This window comes from Panthera tigris, chromosome E1 (genome assembly GCF_018350195.1).
Source record: "Panthera tigris isolate Pti1 chromosome E1, P.tigris_Pti1_mat1.1, whole genome shotgun sequence".
In the NCBI taxonomy this organism is placed as follows: Eukaryota; Metazoa; Chordata; class Mammalia; order Carnivora; family Felidae; genus Panthera; species Panthera tigris.
Window position 1 is genome coordinate 5368784 of NC_056673.1, and position 21683 is coordinate 5390466.

Below are 21683 nucleotides of genomic sequence, written 5' to 3' on the forward strand. Positions count from 1 at the left end.
GTGCTCTCTGCCGGCTTCCCAAACACTCATTATTCCTTGCTTTTTTGGCATTTGGTCTCGTGTACTGTTCCCATTAGCTCCGGCATTAAAGTCTCATTACTTAGGACATCTGTCCTCTGGACATATTCACGGCCCCCTTAGCCAAATGTCCTCTTCTGGGAAGTATGCTTTCCACTCTGTCCCCTTTTCCAGCTTCCTTCAGTCTGGCTGCCCCAGGGAGGAGGGATTTGAACCCGAGAGGGGCCCCCCCACCCCGGAGGAGGAGGGGCGGCTGTTGATGCCGAGTGGCATCTGAGAGCGTGTTTCACAGCCCATCAGCTCCTCCCATTTGGAGGTCTTGGGAATGCAGACCCTTGCTGTCATCCCTCGGTAGGGCAGGAATGGACGCAGAACGCCATAATAGCAAAGGAGCTGTTTCCAGGAGAACTTTCCTAGACCAGCCTTGGATCCCATCAGGCAGGAACTCTGTCCTCAGTCACCCTGATGTCTGGGCCTCCTGTAAACCCACCTCTCGGGCGCTGGTAGGCAGGTGGGTGAATCAGGATTCCAGCCACCCTGTCGGACTGGCAGCTGACACTCTGTGACTTTCTACTGTGTCCTGAGTAGTTCACTCCCTCCCATCTTTGCCAGGGGATGATCCCCCAGAGGCTTGGTGGAGGGGGGTGGGGTGGGGGTGGGGCTCTTGATGCTGTGGGAAATCACAGCGCCTTTCTGTTCTCAGATCATCAGCAGCCAGCTTTTCTTGCCCACCTCCTCTCCCAGCCTCAAGCGTTCATGAAGAGAGTTGGGTCTGTCACTTCTGTCTCTCTCCGTCTTTCAAGTCTGATCATTAAAATGTGTCTTCTCCTTCCCGCGGGTGTCTTTGTCCACTCTTGCTTGTTTCTTCCTTCTTTCCTTCTTTTGATCTCTCTTCACTTCTGTTAAGATGGTGGGGGGGGGGGCGAGGTTCCTTTGCTTCCTTTGCTCTCTCCCTCTGGTTCTCCTTCTTGAATTTATCCCGCTATAACTTCGTTAAACTGCATCGATTCAGACTCTGCTGATTCAGAAATTATCCAAATCGGACCTGGGCGAAGTTGTTCTTTCCTCTGTCTGACAAAAACCTGCGACAGACTGATTAATGGTGAAGATTGTGCAGGGCGCACACACCACGCGGAAGGACAGATTTTTCCAGCAGGCTCTTCCGTAGACCATTGGCATGCTAATTACAAATCTTTCTCACCTAGTCCATGATGTAGCTGTCTGAAGATCGGTTTCTGTTTCCTGTTTCCCAGCCTAGTTTGTAATCCTGCAATGGCCCCGGGAAACAGTAAAAATGCATTTCCTTTGGAGCGTTTTTGTTTTTGTTTTTGTTTTTGTTTTTTTTGTAATTTCCATGTCTGTTTCCTCGATTGGGATTAGCCTGCTGGAATCCGTGATGCTTGACCTCAGGCTGCTTCAAAGTCCCTTCTTAATTCCCTCTGGGAATGCCTGCTGATTTCCCCTTCTTGTTTCTTTTCTCCTGTCTTTCCCGGAGTTTTTAACATCTGGAAACTCTCTCTTTTTCAGCTTTGGGAGTGGAGAGTCCTGCTACAACCCAAAAGGTTCACCTCATTTCCTCTTGCCACAGGGTGAGCAGCTGGGCACCGGGGTTTATTAGGAACCTGGAGGTGGACTTTGGACAAGTGGCTTTGTCACTTCCAAGAGACCGTGAGCTCTGTCTCTGCTGCTTCTGTGCTTTCTCAATTGCCCATTTCTGCCCAAGGAGCCTGCTCGTACATCACTGTCTCCAGCACCATAGTTTGGATTGAGGAGACAGCGTTGCAGTCTAATGCAGGATGTGATGGGATGTGCCTAGACTACCCAGCCCCTTATAGGAAAGGAAAGGACTTTGACCTTTCTCTGCATGTGTGGTGCTCCAGGGGCACCTGCATAGCCCCCATTCTTTCACTTTTGGGGCCATCTTCCATCTTTCTGTGCCTTGAAGCATTTCCTGGGAGCTAAGAGGCAGGCTAATCCCAACCAGTGTTGCTTTCCGTGCCCATGACCTTGGGTACGAGTCCCTCAGCCAGCCTCCACTCCGGTCTGTTAGCCTGGCTGTGGGATGGGGCCTGTTAGGTGGTGCAGGTGAGTTTTTCCCTGGCTCATTCTGATCTCAGCATACCTGTGGAAGTTCCGGAAAGCAGAGAAGTACATCTGTCCTGTGAGTTGCAGACAGCCCTGGGGAAAATGTACTCTCCCTTCGGAGGAGAATGCTACCTGGAAATGTCTTCCTGTGACTGCTTGGTTTTAGCATCCTAAACTCATAGAATCTCTTGGGTGAGAGGGACTTAAGAGGTGTTTTAGTGCCTCTCCTTCTGGGGGCCAGGTCCCCCTCCTCTTCTGCAAGTGCGTCGAGAGCTGGGCTCCCTCTGTGCCTGGAGGAGTCCGTGGGTTCAGAGGACACAATTCTTGGTAATTCTGATGGGGAGCTAACAGTGGCTTTCTGGCACGAGATGTACAAGCCGTTGCCATATCCCTTCTGTAAGACGGCAAGACTTCCCTTTGAAGATGGCGGTCAAGGCCCGCTTCAGTTTTCCTGCTTCTTGGATAAACATCCCTAGTTACAAATCTGTTCCTCATAGGACACGGGTTCGAGTCTTTGTGCCTGTATGAATGTTGCTCACATCGAAATGAGGTTGTAATTTGGGGCACCTGGGTGGCTCGGTCAGTTAAGCCTCCGACTTTTGATTTTGGCTCAGGTCATGATCTCACGGTTTCATCAGTTCGAGCCCTGTGTCGGGCTCTGAGCTGACAGTGCAGAACCTGCTTGGGATTCTCTCTGTCTCTCTCTGCCTCCCTGACTTGCACTGTCTCTGTCTCTCTCAGAATAAATAATTACACTTAAAACCCGAAAGAAATGGGGTTGTAATTCTATAACCAAACCGAATGTGACATTTCCAACAGCAACATACAAGTCGTTCAAACTCCATTCAATCCGAAGATTCCTTTTGGGAAATTGGTTGGTCTCCAGTGCTAGGCCGGACTCCCCTGCCGTGATGTCAGGATGATGCATGGGTTTGCCTATTTTGTTCCCACCTGTATTTTGTGGCTCGAGTAGTGCCTGGCACAAGGTAGGCCCTCAGCTAATGTGGTTGAAAGAATGAATGACTTAATTAATTAAAATGCAGAGCATGGTGGGTGGTCTTTCTGTGTGCCCCACTCTTCTGACGTTTGCCTTGATGTGAAGAAACTTGAGCTTGGAAATGACAGTGATGTTTATGATTTACAATTTATTTATTTTGAATGAGAGAGAGAGAGAGAGAAAATGAATCTCAAGAAGTCTCCATGCTCAGTGTGGAGACCTACACGGGGCTCGATCCCAGTACTCTGGGATCATGACCTGAGCTGAAATCAAGAGTCAGGTGCTCAACCAACTAAGCCACCCATTAACCCTATACACACACACACACGTGTGTGTGTGTGTGTATAATATATATATATATGTGTGTGTGTATATTATATACACACACACACACGTGTGTGTGTGTATAATATATATATGTGTGTGTGTGTATATATGTATACGTGTATGTATGTATATGTATATATATATGTGTATCTATATATATATATACACACACATATATATTTATATTGAGAGAGAGAGAGAGAGTGAGCAGAAGGGGGACAGAGAGAGAGAATCCCAAGCAGGCTTCATGCTGTCAGTGCAGAGCCCGACGTGGGGCTTGAACCCACAAACCGCGAGATTATGACCTAAGCTGAAATCAAGACTCAGACGCTTAACCGACTGAGCCATCCGGGTGCTCCCCTATAATTTTTTTTTTTTAAAAGAAGAAAGGAAGGAAGGAAAAGGAAGAAAAAGGGAGGTAGGAAGAATGAAGAAAAAACCCAGCTGAATCACTTTGCAGAAAATGTTGCCCTGGTGAGTTTGATACGTTTGCCCTTTCATGCCCCGCTGGAATCCTGATTTGTTTTGTTCGTGAGGGGAGTCTCTTGGCTTTTCGGTGGCTGTACTTTATCTCGAAGCTTCCCGGCTCGCTAGCAGAAGCACGGTTTGTGATGGCCTTGCAGAGACGAACGAACAGACACTCTCTTTGCACTTGGCTCTCAGAATCCAAGTTCAGGGTGCAGTGAAAGCTGCTGTGTGTGATCAGACGCATTCCTGTCCTCAGTCAGGCCTGAGTGGAAAATAGGGGATGTGGGTGGTCCTTTCCAGGATGACCCGTGGCCGTCACATGCCATGTGGTTCACTCTCCACGGGAGGAGTTTTGCCCATCTGGCATCAGGGATTCAGTCCTCCGGGACACCCCTCTCCCACCACTTTTTTGTCGTGGTCCTATAGGCCGAGTCTGTGCAGACACTGGGAGGTTGTATTTGGATTTATTTATTAATCAAATATTTATAGAGTGCTTACTGGTTGCCAAGTTCCGTTCTAAGTGCTCTGCAAATATTAACTCGTTTAATCTCCATGATAACTCTAAGAGGTAGACATTATTTTTGGCCTTATTATTTTAGCCTTATCTTTTGAACGAGGAGGCAGGACCACAGGCCACGAAGTAGCTACGGGAGATCACTGATGTGCCCGGTGGCCAGCAGCCCCACAGTCCGGCTCCAGAATCCCGCGTTTAGCCACTAGGCTATCCTACCTGCGTTTTGCTTCCCCCTCTGGACTTAGATCTGTGCCTACAGCAAGTCAAGCAAACCACACCGAGATAACAAAGGAGAACAGCAGTGGCGGCCACATTTATTTTTGTTTTTATTAAAAAAAAATTTTTAATGTTTATATTGAGAGAGAGAGAGGGAGAGAGAGAGAGAGAGAGAGAGAGAGCGCAAGTGGCAGAGGGGCCGAGAGGCCGAGAGAGAGGGAGACAGAATCCGAAACAGGCTCCAGGTTCTGAACTGTCAGCACAGAGCCCGACGCGGGGCCCGAACCCACGAACCGCGAGATCGTGACCTGAGCCGCAGTGCCCCTGTTTTTCAAAAACATTTTTTTAATGTTTATTTGAGAGAGAGAATGAGAGGCAGGTGGCGGGCATATTTATTCACTCCTCTCCCCCCCCCCCCCCCCCACCCCCAGCCGCCCGTGTGGCTCTGGTAACCAATCTCGGTAGCATTTTTGTCTTCCCCGTCCGAAATGGTGGCTGTGCTGGCCACATCTAGGTCTTTGGATCATTCCGGGACAATCCAGATATTTCTGAAGAGCCTAGGCTTGGGGTTGCTGCTACGCAGTCTTCCCGGGCCTGGGTGAATTTTCACAGGACTCAGGAGGCAAGGAGTAGAGTGTGTGGAGGTGAGGCTCTCAGGGGTGAACTGGGGCCCCATAGGATGCGCCTCTAGGCCCTGCCCAGCTCGTGGCTGGCCCCAGGCCACAGCCCCAGGACAGGGGCCCATCTGGATAGAGGACCTTACCCCGTTTGCCTGGAAAACATGGAGCCTGCAGGCTGAGCCTTCCCTGCCCGGGTCCTGCACTGTTTATTGGCCAGGGTGCATTCCGATTGTGATCGTGCCCCGGGCAGCTCAGACCTGCCGAACAGCTCAGTGCAGGTGCACGAACATTGTTACCACAACAAAGGAGATCTCCACACCCATTTGGAGCCTCTCTGTGACGGGAGAGCGGTCTTGTGCACACACAAAGCCAGCAGCTGTGTTTTTCAAGTGGACTGTGAGAGAACCAGGACTAAGAACTAAATTAAGCCGTTCTCCTTGGTCCGTGTTTATTAAAAATATAGTCACTCCGATTGTCCGGAGTGCATATTTTCAGAGAATAAAGACCCCCCGTCTGCCCAGTGAATAGGCTCGGGCATGAGGTGAGAGAGGACACGGGCTGTACCCAGGCTGTCACGGTCAAGTATGAACCTCCCTTCTCCGGGACTCAAGTAGCCAGAATACTTTTTTTTTTTTTTTTTTAACGTTTATTTATTTTTGAGACAGAGAGAGACACAGCATGAACGGGGGAGGGTCAGAGAGAGGGAGACACAGAATCTGAAACAGGCTCCAGGCTCCGAGCTGTCAGCACAGAGCTCGACGCGGGGCTTGAACTCACGGACCGTGAGATCGTGACCTGAGCCGAAGTCGGCCGCTTAACCGACTGAGCCACCCAGGCGCCCCATGTAGCCAGAATACTTTAACTGGAGTAGGATGTCTGCATTCTACTTCTAGGAGAAATACGAAAGTAACTGTCAGAGATTTACTTAAAGAGAAAAAACAAAACAAAACCCAAACCCAACCTTTCCTGGTTTGCCCCGTAGTTTTGACGTGAATAGCTTCGTTTCCCAGAATCGTCTTTATTTTGCTTCGTTTCTTCTCCGAAGAGACCTAAAGATTAGACTGGTGGCCCCTCTCAAGGAAGAAACTTGCATTCTTAAAATAAGTGATTTCGAAAATCCTTCAAGATCAAGAGTGTTCTCATTAGTCCTCAGGAATAACATTAACCAGAATAGCTTATTCAGGGAACAGTTGATGTGTTTGGCCTTTTATCATACCTATCCAACAGCAGAAATGTCTCCCTGTTCTTCCCAGAAAGAGGAAAGGCATGTGTAGGGGTCTAAACGAACCAGCTTGCTTCACCCTTGACACAGAAAAACTTATTGGGCTCTAGGAGAACTTACTTTCTCCCCTTTTGTGTGGCTCAGAAATCCAGAGATCTGGCGGAGGACAGAGGCTGGTTTCCATCGGCTCTATCTCAATGAGCAGTGATGTTCGTGGGGTTCGTATGGAAAGTATTAATGGAGATCAAACAGACTTCCCAGGTGAACTAAGAGTCCCTAGGTTCCCCCCACTTAATTTGGGGGGAATCTCAGTTTTACTCCCTGTTCAATGACGGGAGATTGTGAGAAGAAGTTCCATAGTTTTATCTTTGTTTTTTTTGGTAATCTTTTCCTACATTTCTTTTCAAACTTAGAAACTCCACAAAGCCCAGGGACTGGCTGCTTTCAGAAGCCAAGGGTCTCATGGAGCAGGACTCTGGCTTCATGCAGAGCAAGGGTCTAAGGGTCTAAGGGTCTATGTCGATGTTCTGCTTAGATTTTGTTGCCCAAATCAGTTGCCTGCTGAAAACAGTGTAAAAAGCGTTCGAAGCTTGCTGGTGTCGAGGACCCACAGAGGTCGGTAGAACTGGGTAGCTGAGCGCAGCCGGGTTCTGTTTGGGCAGATTTCCCCACCAAAGATGGATCACTGTCTAAAACCCTGTGTTCAGAGACCGTGGGAGAGAGATAGTAGGTAGAAAAATAAATGTGACTGAGTGGATGGAGGGACAGATGGTTGGACGGGCGGATGAACGAATGGACGAATGGGTAATTTGGTGGTGGCACACCTCTGTTGCTTTGCCTGCCTGTCTTGGAAATCTGGATTTACCCCTTATTGGTTGTGTGTCCTTGGGCAATAAAGCTGACCTTGCAAAATCTTAGTATTCTCATCATACTGATTGTGGCTACCAAGAGCATCTACCAAATAACGTCATTTTGAGGATTATAGGGTATAATGCATGGAAGAGTTCAGCATTGATATCTGGATATCTGGCACGTAGTAATTGTTCAGTAAATGAGAGCGGTCAGTTTCCTAAGTCTTCGATTTCCCGTGTAATTTCCTAAGCAGGCAAGACGATGAAGGAAAGTCATGAAGGAGGTCTTAGCTTTCTCTCTCTTTTTTAAATCTTTTAAAAAATGTTTATTTTTGAAGGAGAGAGAGAGAATGGGGGAGGGGCAGAGAGAGAGGGAGACACAGAATCCGAAGCAGGCTCCAGGCTCCGAGCCGTCAGCACAGAGCCCGACGCGGGGCTCGAACTCACAGACCGCGAGATCGTGACCTGAGCCGAAGTCGGACGCTCAACCGACTGAGCCCCCCCAGGCGCCCCTACCTTTCTCTGGTTCAGGGGAATCACTTGCCAATTTCAGAAGGATTTCATGTCTTCAAAGCATGTGGCAGCATATCAAAAAGTGTTGGTTGGGCTGGGTCCCTTGTGTCCAGATCACTCCGCACTTAGGGACGTTCAGACACTCTTTCATTTCCTTGGGGGTCGCTGACGACATGAACCAAGGTTTTCATAGATAATTGGTCTTGACCTGAATCCCTCATCGACCGACTGAATCCCTCTTCTCTCCAAGCCCAAATGTTCACTGGCGTTTGCTCAGTTGGCGGACCCGGCTGGGGAGACCAGAAGGACTCGTGCAAGTTGACCGTGGCCGTGCACAGGGACGGGAGGTGTATGCGGGCAGCAGTCCCGGGAGCGAAAGGACACCCAGACACGAGTCACGGGCCCTGGATTTAAATTTGTGCTCCGTCACTTGCTAGTCCTCGAATCACTCGGAGCCTCGGTTTCTTGTTAGAAATTGGGGTGGCAGGGCACCCACAAGGGTCGAATGCCCAGGATGACTGCTCTTCCTGCTCAGATTTGCTGCCCAATTAATCCCCTGCCCACCCCTGCTCGCCACGCGTACGAAAAAGCCAGAGAATCCATGTGCCAAAGGGAGGGGTGGACCAAGGCAACTGGGGCAAAAAAACATGCTTTTGATAGTGTGGCACAAGTGGGGGAGGGGAGGTTGAGAGGAACAGGGCTGTTAGCAAGCTTCTTCCAGTTATTTAAAAATGATGATGATGTCGGTGATGATGATTTCAATGAAGTAAACTCTACGCCCGGCCTGGGGCTCGAACTCACGACTCTGAGATCAGGAATTGCAGGCTCCAGCAACGGAGCCAGCCGGGCACCCCAAGATTCTTCGGGTCTTTAAATGAGATGCTAGCCGAGGACCAGGGAGGGCCGGTGGGGTTGGCTGTTGGCTGGAAAGCCCCCTCTGCCCTCGCTTGCCTGGCTCTCTGTCCTGCTGTCTGCTCTCACCGCCCCTCCCCACTCTGAGTGTGCCCTCTGACCCCCCTCCCCCCACCACCTTCTGAGCCCTGTGCTTTCTCTGAATTTCTCTTTGTTCCTCACTGCCCCTTTGGTCCCTCGACCTTTGTCCCTGCCCGTTCTGTCCCTTCCCTGCGTCCCTTTCTCCTGCGTCCTGTCTCCCGTTCCCCCTGTGCCTCTCCCCGCCTCTCCTCTCCGTGGGCCCACTCACCGTCCGCCTGTCCCCCTCTGTCCTCTCCTCCCTTCCGCCCCTCTCTCAGGCCTGGAGCTGGTGCCCACTCTCTCACAGACCCCGCCTCCCTGTTCCTCAGTGACCGATTTTCTTTCCCGCGGTTGGAAAATAGCTCAGGCCCTAACCCATTTCCTGGGGCGCATCCAGATTAATTAGGTGAGCCTGGCATCGCACATTTCAGAATTAGAATAATATTTATCAAGCGCCCTGGGGAGAAGGGGATGGAAGAGGGAGAGGAACAGAGGAACAGGAGCAAGGAGGGAGGTCAGGAGCTGAGGGGCGGAGGGAGGGGGGTGTGAGTGGGGCAGGGGAGCTGCCAGAGGGGGACTGCTCCTAAGGACACCTCCTGGGAATTAGGGCACCTGTTCCCCTTGCCAGAGGGCACTGGGGAGGGATGGGGACTTGGAGAAGGGTGTCTGGCAGTCAGGGAAGCCACAGAGTGGGGGACCAGGAGCGTGGCCCCGGCCACCACGCCCTTCGTTGGGACCGTGCAGGGCGGAAGCCTGCCCCCAGAGAGCCCGGCTCTTCAGGGACACCTCCTCTGGCACGTCCCTCTCTTTGGCCGTGCTGCCCAGCTCCGCCCAGCCCACCGGGCATCTGGAAAGGATACCGGACAAGACGTCACCCTCAGGAGGAGACGGCCTGGCTGTGCCCCAGTTAACACTCATTCTCCAGCCGCAAGTCAGACCCGAGCACCCTGGTCTCCACCAAGCCCTGGTGGTCTTCACAAAGGTGTCTTCCCTCCCCACTCTGTCCTCAGAGGCTGCGTCTCGAAGGGCTTCTCGGGAGACGGGCACCGAGAGACTCCCTGTCCTGCGAGAGGGGCGCTCCGTTCGCAGCTCTCGTCTCTTTGCCGACGAGCCCCGGAGTGAATCAGCTGCCGTTAACGCTGTCAGTGTGGACCAGAGTGATAGGAGCCCAATGCCCTGCAGAGGCAGAAAGAAACCGGGCCGAGCTTTAGTTCTTCCCCTGTGTATGTCACATGGCTGGGAAGTGCGCCAAGGCCTAAGGGCACAGTGATGACCCCAACAGACGGGCCCACTCCTCGGGGACATTCCTTTCACTGAGCCCAGCCCGGTGTCTGACCCCTGGTACGGGCTGTTCAGTAGACATCGGGGGAGCTGGATGGCACTGGGCCCTTAATCCAAGACTCCCTTCCTTCTAGTCTTGCCTAGAGGTAGGTCAGGATGTCTCAGTCTCACCACTGTTGACATCTTGGGCCAGAGAGTTCTTTGTCGTGGGGGGCTGTCCTGTATAACGCAGAATTTCAGCAGCACCCTTGGCCTCTGCTCACTAGAGGCCAGTAGCACTTGCCTCCCCAGTCGCGATTGCCACAAACATCTCGGGACGTTGCCAGATGCCCCCTCCGCCAACCCCCCGCCAGGGGACAAAATCACCGTGGAGAAACACGGATGTAGGCTCAGTCTTTGGCCTCCTGAGAGCAGTGGACTTAACCACAAGTCTCCATTCTCCTTCCCAGGCACCAGAGAATTGGGAGTCTTTGTAAACACTCGCGAGGCAAGAAACCGAAAAATAATATACTTTTGTTGGGGGGAGGGAGGGATAGCAGCTTTATGGAAATGTAACTCACCTACCTTAAAATTCATCCTTAAATTTTTTAACAAATGTTTTACTTATTTATTTTTTTTTAGAGAGAGAGTGCAAGCGGGGGAGGGGCAGAGAGAGAGGGAGACAGAATCCAAAGCAGGCTCCAGGCTCTGAGCAGTCAGCACAGAGCCCTACACGGGGCTCGAACCCACGAACCCTGAGACCATGACCTGAGCCGAAGTTGGATGCTCAACTGACTGAGCCACCCAAGCGCCCCTAGCCCAGGGTTTCCTTACCATGGAAACGTGGTAGGAAAGTGTCTTTGATAACCAGAGCAATGAAGGAATCGAGAGGACCTGCGTGGACGTGTGGTTATAAACATACTGAAAATATAACATTTTGGAATGAGAAGGTGTCTAATTAGAAGGGCCATGTTCCTTTAAACCCTTTTGTTTTGCAAATGGGGGAGAAAAGATTAAATGTTGGTTTTAGAGGTCAGCAGATCTGCTGGAAGTTTTAAGAGCTCATCTGGGATTAGAACGCAAATCTCTTGACCTTTTAGGTCGGTGCTTGCTTCTTCTCCCCACACCCTGAATCTCAGGTCCCTGACCCAGACCCCGGGTCGGCCTGAACTTCCTTCACCAGGCGAATGAGCCTCTGTGTTCTCCCTCTGCTTGGTCCACCCAAGCGAACGAGGGCAGTGACACGTGTCTGCTCCTCCCTTTACAGCCTGAGAGAAGAGAACGCCAGCCAGGGGCAAGCGTTTGGAACATCTGAAATTGCTATATAAACGCCAGTAAATGATAAGATTGCCAGGTTGATGCTCTTTTCCTCGGAAGGTTCAGCATGTCAGAGGCGGCATAATGGAAGACAGTTCACGCTGAGACACAGTTTTAGACTGATGTGGTTGTCACTTTGCAAGGGATCGGAGTGCCGGGCTCTGGAGGCCCAGTGTGAATGAAGCCTTGGGGAGGACTGGGGTGGGCCGGGGGAGGCCTGGAGGCCCCAGGGACACCCCGGGTGGATGGAAAAGCCTTTGCCTGGCTTGTACGAAACAGGGATGCACTCAGAACTGGGGACGTGGCCCTAAAACGGCATTCTCTACGTGGTGGTCTCTTGAAACGTATCCACACTCACCTTTTTGTCCGCAGACGATCCATCCCTGCCTGTCTCTGTTTTCCGTCAGCAGTGGTCACGGCCACATGCCACACAGCACACCCACAGAGCCAGTCCTGTTTGAAACCAGGTGGGGGAGCGATTTCCCCTAAATTGTGAGCCGTTAGGCGACAGGGACTGTGTCCTATTTATCTGTGTCTCGGCAGCAACTGACGCACGCTGGGTCCTCCATGAACGCACATTCGGTCGTCCGAGGGATGTTTTGAGTAGATAAAAGCTGCTGTCTCGGGGTGGCCGGGTCCCCTGCGGAAGGGGAGCTGTGTATCCCCGTTTCTTCCTCTCTGTGTTTGTGTATTTTCCTGTGTGTGTGTGTAATCGTTGCCTCCTCTGGGCTCCCGTTGTGATCATGGTCTGCACGGCTCGTGTGGTCTGATACTTACCCTGTTACCTACACGGCCCGTCTTTACAGTTAAGTCACCCCTTTCTCAGATGGCGGGAGCTATGTGCTGGGTCACCAGTATAACGTCCATGCTAGCCGGTGTGTCTGTTTCAGCGGGGCGATTGCGCCCCTGTTATGCATAACCTGCTCCTGCAGACGAGGCCACTGATGCCAGCCCTTTCCTGCGGTGGCATCGTACTGACCAGGGGTACAGATATCTGCCTGGCATAAGGGGGTGTTTGAGGAGCTGGTAGTCTGAAAGGGCTCATGGGAAATAAAGATGGAAACCATAATCACTGCCTTTTAGTGCCGATACCGCCCAGGCATGGTGACCTCTACCTGGGTTAGGGTTAAGGTTACTGTTAGGGTTAGGGTTAGGGGTCCCCCCGGGACCAGCAGCAGACACAGCTTGGACTACTGAGGACCGGATACTGTGTTTTTGTCTCCTCCCATAACTCGGTGCATCAAAGGGCCCGTGAAAGCAAGCCAGTTCCCTCTGTGGTTGTGTATACCTGCTTCTTGAATCTCACTGTGTGATCTCCTCCTTGTTTAGGGCTCTGGCCGACATCTTAAGACAACAGGGACCAATCCCCATAGCACACTGTGAAAGAGAAACTATCTCAGCTATCAATACCTCTCCCAAAGAGAACACACCGGTCAGATCGTCCTCCAAAAACCACTACACCCCCGTGCGTACGGCCAAGCAGACTCCAGGTAAGCGAGCGCTGATCACCTTGTGTCTTTGCTGGGGGCTGGTGAGAGGTTTCGGTGATGTGTTGTCCCGGTGGGGCAGGTGGCAGTACGTGTGCCATGGGAGACTCTACTGGGCAGGCGGGCTTGCGGATGAGTCCTGGGACCGTCTCCTGGGGAGGGACTGACGCGTCAGGACTGGAGGAGAGCAGTGATCCAGGGCATCCGTGATTGCGTGAGCGGCCGCATCTTCTCTTGCCCGAAAGGCAGCTTGTGGTGGGCGTGGTAGAGTGTGGTCACCCACTTGCCCACGTGGCGAGAAGGTTTACCTTGTCCAGGATGCCAGGTATGTGACGAGAAATTGCTACGGTCATTTGTAGAGATTTCAACTACTGGAGTCTCAGAGGGTAGGGATTATGTCTGTATCATGGGGTGACTTTTCCCTGTGCCTGGTAGATTCCCCGGATATGTGACAGTTGCCGTAACATGGCGGTCATCGCTGTAACCCCATGAAGGAAACTAAGTGGGGTGTATTTTCCTTGTCATATGGATCAACGAAGGAAGCTCAATGAAATTTAGTGACGTGCGCACCGTCAGTAAGATGTTACTACTAATAAAATACCACCGATACAGTCATCTAACTCACATTTATTCAGGGGCCTTGTTCTGGGCCAACTGATAGGCTGAGCATTTTACGTGTATTTTCTTATTCTTCACAGCAGTCTGAAAAATACTTCTGTTGTCCCCATTTTGTCTGAAGAACAGAAAGGTTCAGTAATTTTCCCAAGGACACATGGGGAGAAAGAAAGCCGGGCTCCAAACCAAGGCTAGAAGTGTCAGGACTAGAAAACCCAGAAATCCTAACGAACCCAGCTGGGCTCATGAGTCCGAAGTATCTGGTTGGATAGTCTCTTTACAAGTGCAGCTGGGCAAGTCATTTCTCATCGTGATCATGACCGGACAGCCTCGCGCTGACCCCGGTCTGCAACACAGCTTCCACATTGACACTTGGATCAGAAATCTGGATGTCTCTCCCCCTATGGCTCTCCAGAGGGTGGGATGTTTGGTCTGAACTTCACCTGCAATAAAGATATACAGGCGCTAGGGGGCAGTAGGTATGTTGCAAATTCAAAATGTGCTGCCAGGGTCAGTTTCTTTTCCGTTCATTCTTGAACTTCGCTACGTTTGTTAAATCAGAAATCACATCCTTGCCTTTAAGGTGAGAGAGTTCGGTCTTTTGAGAATCTGATGAAAGTTAAGGACGTTCTCCTTCAGAACTATTTATTATGTATGTATATATACGCACACACACCTATGTATTCATCCAGCATTTTGAATACGATGTGGACCCTTGCAAAGTTAGAAATCCCTGATTTAAAAGTAAAGATGAGAACTCTACTTTTGCAAAAAGTCTAAGATGGCATTTTTAGCCTAGATATCCATCGTAGATGCTTAAAATGTAGGCAGTAGAAGGAATCTTGGCAAAAACATCTGGACCAGTAGTTCTAGCTGGATATTAGGATCACCTAGAAGCTCTTAAAAATGCCGGTGCCCACGCCCCACAAATTAGCCTGAATTCCTTAGGGAAGCTGCTGGCATCATTACTTTCAAAATCCTTCCCACGGTGATTCTCACATGCAAATCGGGTGAAGAGACCATTGGTCCGGATGGATTCCTTGTTTTATAAGTGAAGATACTGGTTCTCAAACTTGGCTGCCCGTTGGCATTACCTGGGGAGCTCTCACGATGAGGGGTACCTGGGTCCCACCCCCGGAGATTGTGATCTAATTGACGTGGGAGTGTGGCCTGAGTGTGAGAGGCGGGACGCTGAGTGTTGAAGTCTTGTCGGGTGATTCGATCGTGGAGCAAAGTTCGAGAATCGCTGGGTGGTGGGAATTGCCTAAAGGTACAGTCCTAACCAAGCCTTCTCTTCACTGATCGCTGTTTAATCTAACCTTGGTATCACATCTAGCTTTGAGGAGGGTATTTTTGTTTCCCCAAAGACTCATGGTTTGAGGTCAGGTTTCTCCAGGACCTCGTTTGCCATCCTGGAACTCCGGGTCACGCCAGTATCCAGAACACCCCTGGCAGTTTACCTCACCCCACTCTGATTTTCTCTGTCTCATTCACCAGCCTGCTTGTTCCCAGCCACTGAGTCCAGACTGATTAAGTGGACGGTCCCGCTTTCCTCTTAAATGCGTTTCGCCGGGCAGGGAAGATTTGTCATTTTCTTCTGGTTTCTGCATATATCCTCTCCCGCTAATCCCAGGAGGAAAGCTTACAGTTGGGGGATCCCCTTGTGTGTTTGGAGAAATCCCACCCTGTATTTTTCAAAGTGGAACTCTTCACTTGGCCTTGAGAGATGGGAATTGTTTCCCTGGTCCAGAGAGTGCTCTCGGTAGCGGTAACACTTAAATTCGAAAGCAATTTCATGACCCTCAATGCCTGTAGCTCATAACGGACACAACCCGCTTTTCCAAAATGACTGATGATATCCTTTGCCGCAGAAGATTGCAGTTTGAGTAGGAGTTGAAACAGAATTTTGCCGAAGTGTTCCAAGCGGAGATTTCCTGTGATTTTTGCCACTGTCGAACCAACAAACCACTGATCGCAAGAGTACGGTGGTGGACGTATCAGAGCGTGTGAGCAGTTTTGCTCCTCGAAGCGAGGTCCGTGGGCCAGCCGTGTCAGCATGGCCAGGGGGTTTGGTGCGAATGCAGTGTCTCAGGCTCCCGATCGCCTGCTGAAGGAGAATCTACATTTTTTATTAGTTTTTTAGGTGTTTATTTATTTTTGAGAGAGAGCGAGCGCGCGCGTGAGCAGGGGAGGGGCAGAGAGAGAGGGAGACACAGAATCCCAAGCAGGCTCCAGGCTCCGAGCTGTCAACACAGAGCTCGACGCGGGGCTTGAACCCATAACCGTGAGATCGTGACCTGAGCCGAAGTCGGATGCTCAACCGACTGAGCCACCCAGGTGCCCCAGGAGAGCCTGCATGTTAATGAAACCACTTAGCCAGTAAAGTTTGAGAAGCGCTGGGAAGGCATGGGGTCTGAAATACACCCCCCTGTTTGCTGTCTGGCCCTATGACTTACTACGTATGTGACCTTGGCAGGTTGTTTGTCTTTCCAAGTTTCCTTGTCTGCCCCTTGAGGCGAACAGCCCCTGCTGCCCAGAGTTGTTTTAAGGATATAATGAGTTCAACCAAATAGAATACTTTTTAAACCGGTCTTGACGGGTAGCACTCACTCCATATTAGCCGCGACTGGGCTGCGAAAGTATATCCACAGCTCGTGGCAAATTAGAAAAACGAAATGTGAGTAACAAAGACATTGGTGTTCTTAGACCAGGCGGGGTCCATGGGACTGTGTCTGAGATGAAGGCCCCTGGACCCAGATGAAGGTTCCTGTGTTTGGCCCCTGCCTGTGGCTCATCCTCTCAGGGTAAGAGATTTGTAGGGCTTTGTAGGACTCAGTCAGGTTTTCGGATGCCAAGAGAATGTACCTGGTTGGGTTAGGAAATGGAGTACCCTGCATTAATAATAATACAATGAGAGCATGAGTAGCCAAGGTACCATTTACTGAGCACCTACTATGCGCTGGGTCCTCTATTAGATACTTTTAAGTTCTTATTTTTATCTTTTAAAGTTTATTTATTGTGAGAGAGACAGAGACAGAGACAGCATGAGCGAGGGAGGGAAGAAGAGAGAGAATCCCAAGCAGACTCCACACTGCCAGCACAGAGCCCGATGCGGGACTCGAACCCATGAAACTGTGAGATCATGACCTGAGCCGAAACGGAGAGTCGGACGCTTCACCGACTGAACCACCCTTATTTATTTTCTTTAAAAGATTTTATTTTTAAGTGATGTCTGCACCCAACGGGAGGCTCGAACTCAAAACTCCGAGATCAAGACTCCCATGCCCTACTGAATAAGCCAGCCAGGCACCTCTAAGTTCTTTTAATTCCAGTAGATACTTGATAATAGAGGGTGGGCCTGTAACGTTTCTTAAGTATAGGGCCCCCTATTCCCACACTAGAAAATTCCTCTTCCCTTCTGTAAGAACCTTTTAATAACTAAGTCTTTTCAGAAGTCCCTTCCCGACTAGGGGCGCCTGGGTGGCTCAGTCGGTGAAGCGTCCGACTTCAGCTCAGGTCACGATCTCACGGTTCGTGGGTTCGAGCCCCGCATCGGGCTCTGTGCTGATGTCTTGGAGCCTGGAGTCTGCTTCGGATTCTGTGCCTCCCCCCTCTGTCTGCATCTCTCCAGCTTGTGTTCTGTCTCTCTCTTAAAAATAAAGAAGCATTAAAAAAAAAAAAGAAGTTCCTCCCTGACTTTAAAGGGAGATTCATAACGGATGGTGACTCTGGACGTAGAAAATCGGTGAAGCCCGTTTCCATCCCTCCCCCCACAGATCTGGCTGTGCCCCCAGGCCTTTGCCCTGCACTGTGTGGTCCATGCAGCAGCCGCAACCCTCTCCCATGGGAGTTTGTTAGAAGTGCAGAAGCTTGGGCCCTTTCCCAGAACTACTGATCAGAATCTGCGCTTTACCGAGCCCTTCAGACGATGTGTAAGCACACTAAGGCTGAAGAAGATCCCTTCAGCAACGGCGAGCCTCAGCCCTGGCCGCACGGTGGAATCCTGTGCACCGTTCTGAAAATACCACTGCTTGGCCCTCACCGCAGAGATTCTGGATTAATCGGTCTGGGGGGTGGGGCGGGGGGAGATGGGCAGGCGAGGGGAATGTCTTGAGGGCTGTGGAGTGTGGGTGCATCTCAAGACCCACAGGTTCGAGCCCCGCTGGCCCAGGTTAGCGGGCTGCAGGGACACGTCCTCTCCAGGGCAGGAGGGAGTGAGGAGCAGGTGCACTGAGAGGGGGAGGGGCCGGTCTGCAGCTCGGATGGGGACACCTGGGCAGCGGCAGGGATGAGCACAAATACCAGAATTGACTGGGGGGTCAGGGAGTGCCAGGCTTCGCGAAATGCGCTGTGTCCGTAGCTGAAGGTCCCCTGAGCCCATCTGGGGGCAGCTGGGGGAGCGCGGGGAACCTGTCCCTCGCGGTAGCCGGTGACACCACGTGTTGGGGTTCCAAAGTTTGGATTTCCCACCTCCCCTGACCAAGAGTGGCATCAGCTGGGGGAAATGAGCAATCGGTCATCCTGCCTCTTGTCAAAGCCGTGCGCTGTGATGGCAGACGAAGAGAGCCGGGGGACGCGACTGCGTAAGGGTCGTGGAGACTGGGAATGAAGCCTGGGCGGCTGGCCGAGGGGCGCTTTGTCACAGCCCTGCACGGCCTGGCCCCTCGCTGCTCCTGTGACCCCCTGCGCCTCCCGCCGGAACCCAGACCCTGTCCCTCCCCATGTCGAGTGGGTGCTGGCCTTGGGGGTCTTTCCCTGTTTTGTGTCTCTGACCGGAAGCTTTCCGTCACCAGATCGTTGGGCTGTGACAGCTGAGGCCCAGACAGCACTGCCCTCCCTGACTTCCCCATCTGCGCCCATCCCCTGCCTTTTCTTCCAGGCACTTAGGCCATCCAGCATCGTGTATTTGTGGCTTCGATGGTTAGCTGTCTTTGTCCCTGTCAGGACGTAAGCTCCGCGTAGGCAAGGGGTCTGTCTTTCTCTTCTCTGTGGCGTCCCTGGACCAGGAAGATGTGGTTGCTCGGATGGACGTAGGAGCCAATGTGCAGGTGCTCGTCACGGAGCTGCGTGCCACAGAGACCCCATAAAGGGCTTCTCTATAAAATTAGTAGGGAGTCGGTTACTCAGCCTGGCAGTCTGGTCATCCGGTGGCGAGCCGAGCCAAAGGCTGTGGTTCCAGCACCCAGGCTTTTCACCAGGCCCGTCTGGCTCTGTCCTCCTGTCTGGGGCCGACCCAGCTCTCCGGGCTCAGTGTGGCCGGAGGCTGGGAGTTCGCTTCCCTGGCTGGGTACAGAGGGGCCCCCTCCGTTATGGCCACTCTGTCAAGAAAGACTCTTGTGCAGAGAGAGGTCTCGGGAGCTCAGGCAGCTCAGAGCCGGTTTCGGGCTGTGGGCGAAGCCGGCCAACCTGGGCCATGTACCTGAACTCTGAGAAAATTCCGGTCAACCTCAGCCCCTGGTGGGAAGTGGGATTCTTCTTTCTCAGATCGCCCGCCCCCCTCCACTCCCCACCCCAGGGTGACAGGACTGTCTCGTTCTATGGGGGGTGGAGAGGACAGCCTTGTACGACTTTGGGGCGCTAAGGGGATGGGGAGATCAGTTGAGCCAACCTGGACTTGGCCTGTGGGGAAACTGAGGCACACGGAGGTTGCCTAGGGGAGAGGTGGAAGGGTGGGGCCTCAGCGCTGGAGCTGGAAGTGTGATGCGTGCAGCTAGAGAGAGCTGGGCGTGACTCCTCCCTGCCCGGTCACAGGCTCTAGGGCCCGGGCTGTGTTGCCTCCGTCCCACGTCTCTGCAGTGAGGTAACTGGCACCCTCCTCCGACAGCCATTGGTGACCGAAGGGAATAATCCGTGTATCTCAAGGGCACTGACCTTTGGCTCAGTGGCTACCTTCACTGTTGTGACTGTCCTGTCATCATCACCCACACCTGCCATTCTCCTCTACCTTTTCTTTCTTTCTTTTGAAAGAGGCGCACGGGTGGGGGAGGAGCACAGAGAGGGAGAGAGAGAGAGAATCCCAAGCGGGATCGACACTGTCAGCGCAGAGCCCGACGTGGGGCTCGAACTCAGGAACTGTGAGATCATGACCTGAGCCGGAGTCGGATGCTTAACTGCCTGAGCCACCCAGGTGCCCGCCTCTACCTTTTCCTTTCTCCTTCTCTGTCTTCCTGGCAACTGCCAGGCATCCCTCTGCCTCTGCTCCTTTTCACGGTTTCCCTGATCATATCGACTGGGTCTTTAGCAGTGACTGGTTCTCAACTGCCCTGTTCGTTTTGAGGACCTTCTGGGCCGTTCCCTGCCACTCCTGAGTTTTCTCTTGGCAGTGATTTCTTTCCAAACCCATGCCTGTGGTTCTGACAGTCTCCTAGCAGACTGGCATGGCCTTTCCCCACCAGAGATTCATGGCCCTTGTCCGGATGTTGGGTTACCTCCCTTCCCCCCACAGCTTGCCCTCCCTCACTCTTACAGCCATTGTCTGTGGGTCCGTGTCTGGGGATGACGGAGGCTGGGCCATGGGCCGACCACAGCAGCCCCATGACATAGCCACTCTCTCTGTTCCCTCCTTGCAGGGTCTGAGAGACCCACAGAGTTTGCTAAGTCGAGGCTGGCGGTGGAGAAAAGGCACATCACTAATCCTTGATAACACGAGTCGCATTAATTAGTGCTTAGAACGGAGTTCATACAAAGCACCAGGCACCACGTAATGCCATTTATATCATTTACTCAGCGTGACCCTGTGAGGTGGTATCATAGTTGCCCCATTTCACAGGTGGAAACATTGAGGACAGGGAGACTGGAGACCTTGCCTAAGGCCACGGACACAGTCCTTGGTAGAGAGAGGGTTCCCAGCCAAGCGGGCTTCAGCCACTGTGCTATTGAGCTCTTCTATTGCTATTTCTTTTTAAGTTTGTTTACTTACTTATTTAGAGAAAGAGAGAGAGAGAGAGAGAGAGAGAGAGAGAGAATCCCAAGCAAGATCCTTGCTATCAGCACAGAGCCCTACATGGGGCTTGAACTCACGAAATGTGAGATCACAACCCGAGCTGAATCCAAGAGATCGCGACCCGAGCTGAATCCAAGAGTCAGACGCTTTACGGACGGAGCCACCCGGGCTGGGTGCCCCTCTTCTCTTACTTTTCTGTTTCACTGACATTTCCTTATATCCCCATCACGTCGAACCTGGACCACAGGACGTCCTTCATGTATGCCTCGCAAAGAATCTGCCATTACACTTGACCCAAGCTTGGAAGCGTCTAAAACTGGTTTTGGTCTCACTCGTTGGGAAAACACGGGGTAATCAGGCTGAAATCCACTGTCACTCTGGCCTCCCAAATAGTTTATCATGGACCCGATGTTGTCCTGGGTCCTGGCGGGGGGGGGGGGGTGTCCACGAACGGAGCCCTGTGGGTTCCCCGCCCCCGGAAGAAGTGTGGACCGGCATGTAGACATCCTCACAAGGACAACACCAGGCATGGGAGCAGAGAAGGGAGCAGGGGACCCGAGGTTCTGCAAGGGCTGGCATGCTTGAACGGGTTTTGCAGGATGCCCAGGAGTTCCAGAGGCTGGAAAGGGTAAGGTGTGTGAATAGTGCAGGCAGCCTGCCCAGATCATCAAGGGTGGAAGATAAAATCCGCAAGGACCGTTCAAGCAGCCTGCGAGCCCTTTCTATGGTCTGGACAGAGCCAGCAGGCAGCTGAACTTGGTAATAAGCTCGTGCGACAAGTAGGGTTCCCCTTTCTTATGGAGGGACCTGCGTTTTACCCTCTGTTCCACATCAGTGTTGGCCGTCCCAGTATTCTTTCTTGCTTTCCTCTGGGTTGTGGGGCACACTTCTAGCTGAGTGATTTCTGGCCAGTGAGACGGCCACAGAGTCTGTGTCACAGCTGTTTTTCCCGTTTGTGTTCTTGCTTTCATGCATTTTCCCGTAATACTGGCTCCTTTCTGCAAAATTCCACCACTCAGGTTAACTGTGCCTTCACCCAAGAATTCAAGGCAGTTTGGGGGGTGGTGACAAGCATAGACGATGGGGCCAGACTGTTGTGGGGGGGGGGGATCCAGACTGCCTCGATTTTCCCATCTGTGAAACGGGGTTGGGCATAACATCTTCCTCCTTGGACTGTTGTGGGAGTGAATGAATTTGAGGGAAAAGGAGTCAGGGCAGCGTCTGACATAGGGGAGCACTGTTTTCAGCCTGCAGGGGC

The 21683-nt window shown here is 52.0% G+C and overlaps 1 protein-coding gene across 1 annotated transcript in view; it reads left to right on the forward strand.

Annotated features, from left to right (window-relative positions):
* Window positions 1-21683, forward strand: part of LOC102952078 (protein shisa-6-like) — a 132910-nt gene that overhangs the window by 12104 nt on the left and 99123 nt on the right. The window contains exon 2 of the mRNA XM_042967194.1: window positions 12710-12870. Coding sequence (XP_042823128.1) covers window positions 12710-12870 — 161 coding nt within the window. The remainder of the gene's footprint in view (window positions 1-12709; window positions 12871-21683) is intronic.